This window comes from Astyanax mexicanus, chromosome 6, assembly GCF_023375975.1.
Source record: "Astyanax mexicanus isolate ESR-SI-001 chromosome 6, AstMex3_surface, whole genome shotgun sequence".
NCBI classification, from domain to species: Eukaryota; Metazoa; Chordata; class Actinopteri; order Characiformes; family Acestrorhamphidae; genus Astyanax; species Astyanax mexicanus.
The window spans coordinates 17,350,086-17,362,622 of record NC_064413.1 but is presented as its reverse complement, the minus strand read 5'-3'; the positions used below and the strand labels follow the sequence as shown (position 1 = coordinate 17,362,622).

The 12,537-nt window shown below is 33.9% G+C and overlaps 1 protein-coding gene across 1 annotated transcript; it reads right to left on the bottom strand.

The window, feature by feature from the left end:
• Positions 1 to 5,067: 5,067 nt before the first annotated feature.
• LOC125802441 (uncharacterized) lies at positions 5,068 to 9,966 on the bottom strand. Its single transcript, XM_049480528.1, has 3 exons — positions 9,782 to 9,966; positions 7,984 to 8,060; positions 5,068 to 7,594 (listed from the first exon to the last, which is right to left on the bottom strand). The coding sequence occupies exons 2-3, from the start codon at positions 8,013 to 8,015 to the stop codon at positions 5,998 to 6,000; spliced, it is 1,629 nt and encodes a 542-aa protein (XP_049336485.1). The 5' UTR covers positions 8,016 to 8,060; positions 9,782 to 9,966; the 3' UTR covers positions 5,068 to 5,997.
• Between the last annotated feature and the right edge of the window lie 2,571 nt (positions 9,967 to 12,537).

The following is a 12,537-nucleotide window of genomic DNA, read 5'->3' as shown; positions in this document are numbered from 1 at the left end:
GTGATCTACAGTAAACCACGGAAGCAGAATTAGCAAATATGTCATTTGTACTCACTCCCAGTTTTACACCAGCAAAAACATGCCCTGCCTATTTCCCATTGTAGAACACTGCCTGATGAAGTTTTTACTGAATCAAAACGAAAACCCGTCTTATAAGTTCATGGACATTATCAATATTGCTATTATTATCATATTAATTTAACAATAGCTGATAGATACACATGGACAATAAATTATTTTGATCAAACCTTTGTCAATCACTATAGTACTACACACTATAGTACTATAGAATTACACAATTTCACAAATGCCACTTAAAACTGTACTGTGCAAAATTAAAACGTTATGTTACCATGTCCATCCCAATAAAAGTAATGCTGTGTTTTCTGTCTAACATTTTTAGAACCTTCAGGGGATGGATTTAAGACATTTTAAGACAAAGTAAGACCCTATTTTTAGATTATTTATTATTAAGTCTTTTTAAGGATGTATTTTTTTTTTCAGGGTAAGTAAACTACTGACAGATTTAGATTTTTGGTTTGATTTTAATGTAACAGGTACAGGTCTAGATTGTGTATGGTAGCAACCAATAGCATTGTGTGTTGATTAGCTGTATATTTTACTGGTATCAGGATATGGTTGCCTGTACCTAGATAACAGTGAACAAAAAAGGGAACCGGACATGTTTTAGTGTGGGAAGATCTGGAAAGAGTGTTTTATTACTTTTATTTTTCTTCAAAATACATTTTATTTAACTTTTATGTTTCATTTACAGGTTCAGTTCATAATAATTTTTTTCCCTTTTTTCCAGGTATCAAAAGTAGTGATGTGCTTGTAAACAACAAAATAAAAGTAAAATGATCAAACACAAGTTTTTTTCTCACACTATTATTACTTCTGTATAATTAATAACATGTGACAATAGTAACAATTTACAAATTTACAAAAGCAAATTTACTCAGGCTTCTCTGGTTAAGGACTCAGCACCGTTCAGCAAGTACACTACCCAATCACACAATAGGTGTATCTGAACTGCAGTACACTTTATTCACTACTCATGCACCTTGAACAAGGCTTACAACAATATATTTTAAATTGCTTAAAACTATATTCTTTCTCTAAATTACCAGTTCAAATGTGAGCTACACTGCTTTTTGCTGGTATATTTACAGAGAAGGCTATTAAGAGTAACCCTAGCTTAGTCTAGTTAGCAGCAAGCTAGCATTCACCAGGCTCTATCAACACAATATATTAAGGAAATATCATTAGGTTCAACTTTTATGTTTATAAACAGTTTTGGATTACATTAAAACATTTAATCCACTGTTTTATACCAGTTTTTATTACAAATAAGTACCATTGTTTTGCTCACCTGCAAACAAGAAAGGGAACCAGACACATTTTACTGTTTAGTTCATTTCTACATAAGTTCTCATCGCCCCCTAGAGGTTCCAGAGTCAAACAGGTACAATAAAAGCCAAGGCATGAATATCTGGATCTAATTTGTTCTTGTCCTGGATCATGTTTTCTCTATATATTGTGTTGAATAACTGCTTGTTTGAGTAGAAACTTGATTGAAAAAAAAAACGAATAGTCAGAACCAACATAAAACACAACAATAAACTACAGAAAAATATAGGGGTGCTCTCATCTCCCATTATTTCAGTTATCTTTTGTTACCAACACATTTATGCTCCTTAACATGTTTTGTTTATGAATCTTGACTAGAACATTAGCTAGTGTAATAGATTTTTATGTAAATACTCTATACAATACACTAAGTAAAACAGACAATGTTAGGATTGTAAGACTTCAGTTTCCTCTAACATGCACTTTACTGGTTTCACTTCACATCCTGAAGAAAAACTTGACCCCAGCATTGTAATTGTAAAATTCACAACTGCACCAACAAAAGACTGCAAAGTTACTTTAGTCTATGTCTTTTTTTTAACAATGCTCTCTATATATTCAAAAATAAATAATTGATTAGATTTGATAGACATTGTTATTTATAATACAGTAAATGCTTTGTATTTATTAGGTATAGCTGTGCAGTATTGTTAGTAGACTGGATAGCAGCAGATAATTGAAGGCTCATTACAACCAGAAGAGACATGAGACTTTTATTTAACCAAATACTCCTTAACCAAAGACTTGAGACTTGACCTTGCAAAACATAAGACTTGTGAATATTTCTGCTCTAAGGTATTTTACATTAATAGCTTAAATATGTTTCTGTGTAATAATAAAATATATCAGCAAGAATTTAGATATTTTAGCATATTTTGATCAAAGTTTGAAAAATACAATAATCAAAATAAAATGTATTTATTGTTCCTGGTGTACAAGTATAAGAATACGAGCTGGGCTGAGGACTTGTATTATGAAACTCACAATAGCAGATAGCTACAGTGGCTAGCAGCTAACAGGTAGTGCTAACCATAGACATCATATACATAGACACCGCATCAATTTTTTTTTAACATATACAAAATAACTTTAAAATGCATTTTATTACTACACATAGTGTCTTGTACATTGAAATAATTGTTACCATCTCTTTAAAAGTAAGATATGTAATTAAAAACATTAATAAGAACTACTTAAAACATTGAAAAAATAGCATTTGTTACCTGTCTCCACTCTCTTAAATATAAACTTTACCATAAAATATATTTATTAAAATTCTTCAGAGGTGTATTTTTTGTCCAAATCCAATTCATGTCCAAATCCAATTCATTTTTTAAATCCAATTCATGCTTTAAAAAGATATATTTTTTCATTATAAATCCATAATATTTAAGTTAAAAAAGATTTTAAAAAAAAAGTTTAAATTGGAGTTTCAACAAGCAGCTGGCACCCATTAGGTGGAATAGCCCATATATGTATATGTATATAATATAATAAACAGTGTACGTTGCACTTTAACAATATATGAACAACAAAAAAAATTGATTACCCCCCCCCCCCTCCACACACAAGAAATAAACAAATATTATTTTCATTTATTTTTTGGCCATGTGGAGGCAGCAAAAACCATTTTAAACACCACACATTAACACAGGTTATGTACACTATTTTTACATATATATATAAAATGTGTGTATTAATGTGTATATATGTACATATAAATATAAAATTAATTTATAAACCTTATTAATATGCTATATCATATGTCTGTCTTTGTTAGAGAGCTTAATATAAAGTACTTCAACATGAAAGCTCATATTTGTAATGTGTAACAGCGTCCTGTATCATAACTACATCTCTGCTGTTCGAAACAAACCAAACCGTGTGAAAATCGGGTACAAATTGGTGGATTTGTGATTATTATTGGTGAATTTTACACGTTCCTCAGTGTAAATTAATGCACTCGGGAGGCTGGGTTGCCTCCTCCAATATGGCGGCCACGCAGGCACCTCAGGAGGCAGGGTATGCGGCATCTACGTATAAGATATCTATGGTGCTAACGGTGTTTCTAAAAACATATTAATGTGTTTTTGCTGGTTAGAGTAAATAGATCCTGTGGTTTGATAAATGTTGCTTTAGGCTTTAGTTTACTTAAATCTTTACTTATTTCCCCTAACAACACTAAAATGCAGCTGTTGGCTCAATGCCAGCGAGGCTAACAGACTGCTGGTGGTAATGGGAATGGTTAAGGGTTTCCACTTTTAATGTTCAAACACTGGTATGTAGTTACTGGTTAATTACGGTAGCTACCCTCAAGCATTGTAAAGACAGCAAGATTAGAGAGACAAGTCCAATGGCAACTGGAAGTGCCCAAGTGGTTAATACATTTTCAGGTAATAGAGAGAAAATGCATTTTTTTAAATCCTATATATACTAATATTATAATAATTAATATGTTGTAAAATAGTGTAATCACTCATACTGTATACATTCTTTTATCCCATTAAATATTAATACAGGATGGCCATAATTTAGTCAGTAAGCTGCCTAAACTATACATTGCGTCAACATAAACCTATGAAATCAATTCATCAGGCCCTCCTCTGTCAAGAAACATGGAGTTTACTACCCAAAAAAGCGTAATTATAGATGTAGGAGTCACTCATACTATAGGCGATACACCCTCTGGCATGTTCTGGGTGATACTAAAATATAAAAAAATGATATCACTGTGGGGTACCGCCCTTCACTAACTAATTGGTTTAGACCACAATATGGGCCTAATGTGTATCTGTCCATGAACCACAGGGAGACATTTTTCTGTTCAAATGGCCTGCCGCACTAGAGGGGCGCACTTGTGACTATGTGTGCTTTATTTCTAATGAGAATTTGTATTACTGTTTGTCCTCTATAAAAACTTTAACCAAGTCTAAAGTGCGTAAGTTTACCTGTATGATACATGACCAACGTGAAAATAATTTTACTTAACATCACAACATCATTTTAATCACATTAACAGGTAGTGCTCATATTTAGCACATAAAGTTTTCCAGGCATTGACTCATTAAAATATTTAAAACATCTACTTTTACAGTAGAAGAAAAATATGATGCTGTGTAGGGTTCTCCTACAGGTGAGAAAGTACAATAAAGTTCCTGTACAGGTGCCCCTCTAATAGAGAAGTGCTGCGGATTAAATTAGATAAAGTGCTGTAAAGGGTGTAGCCATGTGTGAAAGTGAGGGGAAGTTTCCTAGCTGTTGCCCCATTAGGGGACTAAATGTGAAGTGGTGCCCTTTGGGGCTCTCACAACAGGAGAAACTGCGTTTGATGGTAAAAAGCAAAATAAGTTCAAATCTGTAATAAGTAATACATCTGTTTAAGTAAACAGTGTTCTTCACATATTTATTCATTAATAATGAAACATGATGATTTACATTGTACAAAAAAATATTACTCTTTCTCATGGTTAGTTCTTGTGCTGTAACATTACTAATAAACAATTCTGTTAAATGTTTCTCAAAACCTTCAATATATTTTATTTGAAAGTATAACAGATATAGTATAGAACAAACATAATTTGCGGTATTTAAAACAAAACTCAGACAGTACACTGATTATGTTGAACTTTCATTATCATATATTTTTTTTAGTCTGTGACAAAGGTTCCGTTCACATTACAAGCCATGTTGCTCAAATCCAATTTTTTGCTAAGGTCGGATTTTTGCTCAGATTGGATTTGGCTTGATCTTGATGGTTCACATTCACAAATGTAAGTGACCTGTATCTGTGTGTAATGTGAACGAATCTGTTCCTAAAACACCTCACATGCATCACCTTCTTTACAAGCAACAAAAAAACGTCATATTTGAGAGAAGACTCGTAGCTTATTAAAGGGAAATGGATGCGTAAGCAGCTCATATGTGGAGCATCATTGCTGGAGTGGAGAGCATGCTCAGGTCGAGGAGGTGAAAAAAGGCCAGGCGGCTTGCTTTTGTTGTTTTTGCAGATATAGCTGCACAACTGCACCAAGAGCTCATGCATAAAAGCAAAAAGACGCATGAATTCGGATTTTACTGTTCAGATTCATGTCGCATGTCAATGAATCGGATACGTAACCAATTCAGAACCATACATGAAAGTGATTCAAATCTGATTTGAAAAAATCGGATTTGGCATGTTCACACAGCCAAAGAAAAATCTGATCTAAGCCACATTAAACAAAAAATCTGATTTAAATAACTTCAGCCTGGTAATGTGAATGTAGCCAAAGTGGAGTGATTTGATTCCAAGGTAATTGTGGAGTCAGTTGCTCTGAGGTTTACATACTTACATACTAGATTTTTATTTTTTACACTTAGCATGTGATACTCTCACTCCTTGCGCTAGTAAAACAGCATAGTGGTGATTCCGCAGATATGTTGTCTGTCCCATGGCTGTCGTGGCCCAATTTTTACAAATCATGCTGGTTTTATCCACACAGTTCGTTTCCGTGACGGATAGCTGCTCAGTCAGTCACTGCTGCTCTGCGTAAAAACTGAGGATATAATGAACAGCAGTAATAACATTTTAAAACACACTGTTGCCAATTAAGCAACTGGTCCCAAACCAGGGGTCTCATTCCTGGTTTTATTTTCAATTCTTTTTTTCAGTTCTTGGAATTTCTGCTCTCTCTTATTGTCTTTTGTTTCCTTCATTTTCTCTATGAGGAAGTCCAGATGCTGAAGTGTAGAAACAGCAGTGGGATTTAAAGCAATCTCTTCCAGACTGATGATATACTGATAACTGTCATCCACCAGCTTGTTCTTCTCTGTTTCATACATTTTTATTTCATTCTCAAGTCTTCTCTTCAGACTCATTTTCTCCCCTGACTCAACCTCATATTTCTTTTTTAAATCTTCAATGGTCTTCGTCACCTTCCGTGTCTTCAGAACATACATTTTCCCCTCTTTAACATGTTCAGTGTACTTACACTTCCCTGTACACACTGTGCACTTTCCATCTGACATCACACTACACCACCGGAGATCTCTGACCCACCAGCATCCAGGATAATGACAGTTCTCCTTACACACACTGCAGCAGGTGGCTTTTTTACCCAACAGCCACCGCCTAAATGGTACAGGTACTTTTTCTTTGTAGGGCTCTTCAACTTCACATTCAAAGTCATTCTTGTTCTTCTTTTCTTTTTCACATTTCTCCAAGGCTGCTTTTTTCTGTTCAAGCTCAGTTTTTCGGAGTTCTATCAGTGTGATTCGATCATTTAGGTTGGTGATGCAGGCAGTCAGTTGTTTGCGTTTTCTCAGAACATGTTCAGTCAGCTTTACGTTTATAGATGTGGCATTGTTCAGAAAAGCAAAAAAATCTTTCATAGTTTTCTCATTTTTTACCCACAAATCTTTGTATTTGTGGTTCTGTTCAGCACCATCTGTCTCCTCATCATCTTCATCATCATCCTGAAACTCTTCACAGTGAGAGTTGTCAAAGCAGAAGTGCACAGGCTTGCCTTTAGGAGTTTTAGCACATTTGACTTTAGATGCTTTGATGGCCTTTACAGCATTAACTGGCTTATTCTGGACATTTGTCATGAGCACAACAATGTTTTTCTCTACATCTACACCAAATAAAGAGAGGACATCGTCGAATATCTGCTGCTGAAAGTTTGTAAGTCGAGTCATCTTTGCTGACACCACAAGACACACTGCATCAATTTCCGGTACTCCATCTTTGGATCTGAATAACTCATGTAAAGTTTCAGCAATATTTGCATCTTTCTCAATCCCGTCTGTGTTTGCAAATCCAGGTGTGTCAATAAGAGTGAGAGAGAATGGGCTCTTTTCAGCAAAAACATCATACACAGTCACTGTATTTGTTTGTGAATCTGGTTGGTTTTCTTTTGTCTCTATGATCTCACACCAGATCTTGTTTTCCCATTGGACGTCCAGCATGTAGTTGACGATGGCATTAATGAGAGTAGACTTCCCTGTTCCTGTTTCTCCAACCATTAAAATGGTTTTGTGAAGTTTGCTTTCATCTTTTTCTCCAAAAGTCTCTCTCTTAAGCCTGTCTCCGTCGATTACAGTCTTTGTATTCAGAATATATCTTGAAAAAGTTCCTTTTTTTAATGTACAGTTTCTTAATATTTCCTCTAGTTGGTTTCCCATTGAAGTGTATAAATCCTCACTCCTGCAAAAAAAAAAGCAAGGTTCATATATAAGTTTGTGCTTTGTTCTAGTCTAGTTATATGTGTACTTATAATAGCATTGCATTATTTTACAGTTTACATAATGTAATAATTGTAATCTTTAAATTAACAATGTTGAAGAACAATCAAGATCTGTAGTTGTTGCACGTGCAAAAATTCAATTATATTTTTAACACTGTTATATCATAATTACAGCATCCGTTTGTGGTGTGCAGCTTTCATTCTTTACATGGCATAAAATAATCAGTTTTAGACCTTTTTGAAAGCGCTGAAAAGTAACATGTCTGTGGGTCTTTTATGACACTGTTCCAAGAATAATTTACAATAAGGTTGCTGTGGTGTGGAAGTTTTCTTGTGAATAAAAACTTACCCATGAACAAGGGAAAGTTGAGAATCTGCCATAACTGGTCGGACTGGTACGGTGAAGCAAATCAAACTGTCAGGTTTCTAAAATCAATATATGAGAAACAAAAAGATATCAAAGAAAGTAAAAACCCAAACTCAAACAAATGCTTTACTTTGCTGGATTAGTCCATTGAGCAAAAAAACATATGATTTCTATAAAAAAAATAATACCATTAGGCCAATCTCTTTTTTTCTGGATCTGATACACAGTTCAGAAAATAGAACCTTCTGCCTGAACCCATCAATTTTTCATGTAAGCAAAAGTATTGAAACATGTGACTTTAAGGTGTGTTTTGTTGTCCAGGTGTGTCCTGATACATTAATTATTCAAACAATAAACAGCGCTGAACATCTATACTCAGTTTTTAGATTTGGGTTTTATTTGTGCAGACTGTTCATTTATAGTTAGAGGAGTAACCAACTTGAAAACCAGAGAGCCGACTATGTATACTACTAATTGTACTAATTCTCTTAATTATTAATTGGTGTGTTTTGGGCATAACATGAAATAAACCTTCAATCAGTGTGCCAGTAGTCATGGCAAAAAATAACCAGTTTTGGTTGCAAAAATAACCTTTTAGTTAAATACTTGAACACTGGAAAAGTACTAAAAGTGTCTTTAGGTAACCAACTATGGGTCTTCTATGACACTGTTCCAAGAATACTTTACGAAAAAAAAAAACATTTTATTCAAGAAGGCATTTACAATTAACTCCTGGATGTATAGTCCACAAATAATATACAGTATGTAGCTTAAAGACAAATATTCATATTGACATATAGTAGTTGCTTAACCCTTTGAACCCTAGGCTGTTTTGGTGTGTTTTTCCTTCATTTGTGTTATAACAGAGTAATGCTGAACATTTTAATCATTTAAACATGTAAAAGGCAGCAAAATTGTTATATTTTCCTGGAACTGGCCATGTTTTGTTCAAAATTTTACCAAGCACCTGTTTTTTGTTACTTATTTTTTAAATGTATAGACTTTAAATATATTCACACCTAAGATGTAAATCATAAAAAAATGGTTAGACTAGAGTGTATATTAGTTTGAAAGCATAATAATATTGATGATAGTTTATTACATGGCTTAATACTTTGACAAAATACATGGAGAGCATCAGGCAGACTTATTTTTCTTGATAATCACAGATGTAGGATACATGTAGATTACTTAAAACCTGTTAGTTAGCTTACTGATTAATTTGCATTTTGTGATTATACAATTACCAAGTTATTGACTCATTAAACAGGTCACTTTGGCCCCCCCAAACCCCACAAAAGGTCCAGGTTTCTTGCTTATGACACCACTGCAAACAAAGCTCACCAAACTAAATGTACCCTTAGCCTCTGAGAGCCTTTTTAAAGGGCATTGGTGGAAATAATTTTACACCCTCCTGTGGCAAGACCAAATTGTGTAATCAGACCACAACTGTATTTATTTTCAAATCTTCCTGAAACAGACCTGCATGCCAAGTTTTCAGTAGTCCTTCGAGCATTTTTTTACAGTAAATATATTATCAATCAACATAGGAACTGAAAGTTATTACTATTTAAACAGCTACACCTCAAAATTACCAGTTCTACATTTACTAACTGCAAAAAACTCTTAATTTAACAAATATCTACGTCAGATTTCATCTCAAAGGCCACAATTATTGCACATCAATATCAGCAAAATGAAATAAAAAAGAAAATTGAAGTCAAGCATACAGTCAGGCTTGTTGGATTAAAAAAATATTATATTTAAACACTTTACCTACCTTTGGATGTGGTGATTATGCATTCAGGGATGTCGGAAAAGTTTGATGCTTGTACGAACCCAAACACTGTCACTGTGAAGATCATGTGATCTACAGGAAACCACTCTAGCAGAGTTGGCAGACATCCTTTGTTCTCACTCTCAGTTTTATACCAGCAGAAAATTGACATGTTTATGCCAACACTGACGAAGGTACATATTTTAAAATCTATAATACCATAAATGTTCAGTTTATTGATGGCCAAAAGACAGCTCCATTATTTTATCATTTGTGGGTCATTCCATCGAATGGAAGTCACATGTATAAATGTGCACACAAAATAACTTTAAAATACATTTTATTATTAAGCATAGCGTCTTGTACATTGACCTAATTGCAAAAGTAAGATGTTATTAACACTGAGAAAATATAATTTGTTATCCGTCCCACTCTCTAACCATAAACTTTATCATGAAATATAATTAATAAAACCCTTCAGAGATGTATTTTTTTGCACTGTTATGTGACTTCAAATTCCAGCTATGCTTTAAAAATATTTTTTTCATTAAAAAAAATCCATAAGTTTTAAGTTAAAATACACATTTAAGTTGTGTCCCTGGGTTTCAGTCATTCCTGTTACCGTAACACATTACCCCATCTGAAACATCTTAAACATTCTACAAGTCACACCTACAACAGGAAGTGACATCAGCTGGTTCTTCTGAAGATCATGGGGTGACCAAAATTAAGTTCCCTCATTTGTTTTTCTGTATATTTGATATCATTATAGCTCGTTATTGGCTTATTTTTAAGATACAATCTCTGAGGAAATCACTCAGTGCTCAGTGTCCTCATGCTATTAGCATAGTTGCCATTTAGCTATTTTTCATGTTTTTGCTGATTCTATGTTAAAAACTCAGTCCTGTTACTCAAAACATAAAAAGTAACAGGAATGAGTGCCGGTAACAGGAGTGAGTTCCAGTAACAGGAATAAATATCAATTATTTGAACATGCAGTCAACCATTTCTTTAAAATAAAGACTTTCTTGATAGAAAAATCAAAGGATCAAAGTGTGTTTTTGTTCTCCTTTTTTGGTTCTTGTGAGTTTTTACGTCTGTTTAGGTTGAGTGTATTTTCTATGTTGAATCTAAGTTTCTGTTTTTGTTATTGTTGTCTGCTCTCCGCGTCCTCTCCTTGCTCCTGCATCTCAATCCTGACAGACGTAAAAATGTACAAGAACCGACAACGGAGAACGGAAACACACGGACTATAAGTACATATGGACCAAAACAGAAAATGGGAAACACCTGAGTAAAAGTAACGAGGGGGCGGAGCTACAAATGAAACAGGTGAAAACACTAAAGGCGGAGACATGGGAGGAACACAGGACCACATGGGGCATGACACATACATGGAGGAGGAAAGGTAAACAAACACAGAGCAGTAAAAACAGGAAGACAGACAGGAGAGACATAACAGGGCCAGGACGTAACACAGTGGAGACTAGTTAATGGCTGAATTTTGATATCAGAATGATGTTACTGTGCTGGTTAGACATGATAAGTTCTGCTGTTTGATATATGTACATTGCTTTGTACATATTATTGAAACTGTATTTTTTCTGTGATTCATTTCATTTAAATGCTGAAATTGTAGGAATTCTCAAAATAGAAAATTGCACACTAAATATACTATACAACTCTACACACTACACAATGTTTTTTTTTGTGCGATTTCATGAACCCTGTTTACGCACATTTAACTGTCTCATGACTCCTGGGTCACAGTCATTTCTCATTGCCTAGTGAGATATTTAATACAGAGATTACTCCACTGCACTAATTTACTCCAAATACTGTCAAAATAATATATCCAAATATCCAAATTGCTAATGATTTCTGACATCAAAATCTTTCAACTGACTTGCAGAAAATTAGATGGATTTTTTTTTTTTAGACTTGGAATATGTTGTTTATAGGGGCAGTCAACACCCAAGTGGAAATAAAAAAAATAAACACAAAAAGTGAATTTTGCACAATATGTCCTCTTTAAGCCATATAGGGGAAAAAAGAAAATACAGAACTAATTTTACTATTTAATGTTATTGCATTTAATGGTTTTCCTGCATTATCTTGCAATATAAGCTCTACTTTAGACCGTACGCTGAGCCATTTAGACCTTTGGAGGCATGTCTGTTTTGACCTTGTGTCAAATGTAGTAGGGCTGCGCATCACCACTGATAGTTCCAATTGATTTGGATTCACATCATCCCAATTTAATGCTATATTGATACAATCAGGGTTACTTCAGTTATAATAACAGGTTTTGTTTGGATATGGACAGATTTTTTTAGAGAATGAATGTTGTAATCTTACAAGGAGCACTCAGCCTACAATTTAAAAAAAAATAGTATTTGGAGCTCAAGATATGGTTTGATGAAAATATAAAACTATGGCTGACTAAAAGAGGTTAAAGCTTTAATCACACAGGGGAAACAAATATTTTGCTATTTCTATTACGATGCAAATATACATAAGACATGAATTTAACTTTTTTTCTGGGATCAATAATTTAACATGCCATGACAAACAAAAATAGATAAATTGTAATGAGCAGATATATATATATATACTCACTCTGGTAGTTAATTAATAGGAAATATAAATATTGCACAAATACTTTTTAGCATCAATAAATTGAATAAATTTGCCATGCAGATACTGTAATCTGACTATTGTGTATGCACACATCTTGCACACCATATTATAAGGCACAC

What these genes read in the sequence shown, in the direction of transcription:
- LOC125802441 (XM_049480528.1), bottom strand. Translation starts at nt 8,015, where the DNA reads ATGGCAGATTCTCAACTTTCCCTTGTTCATGG. An exon ending in CAACTTTCCCTTGTTCATGG is followed by an intron (nt 7,595 to 7,983) that starts GTAAGTTTTTAT and finishes TTTTTTTTGCAG; the next exon opens with GAGTGAGGATTTATACACTT.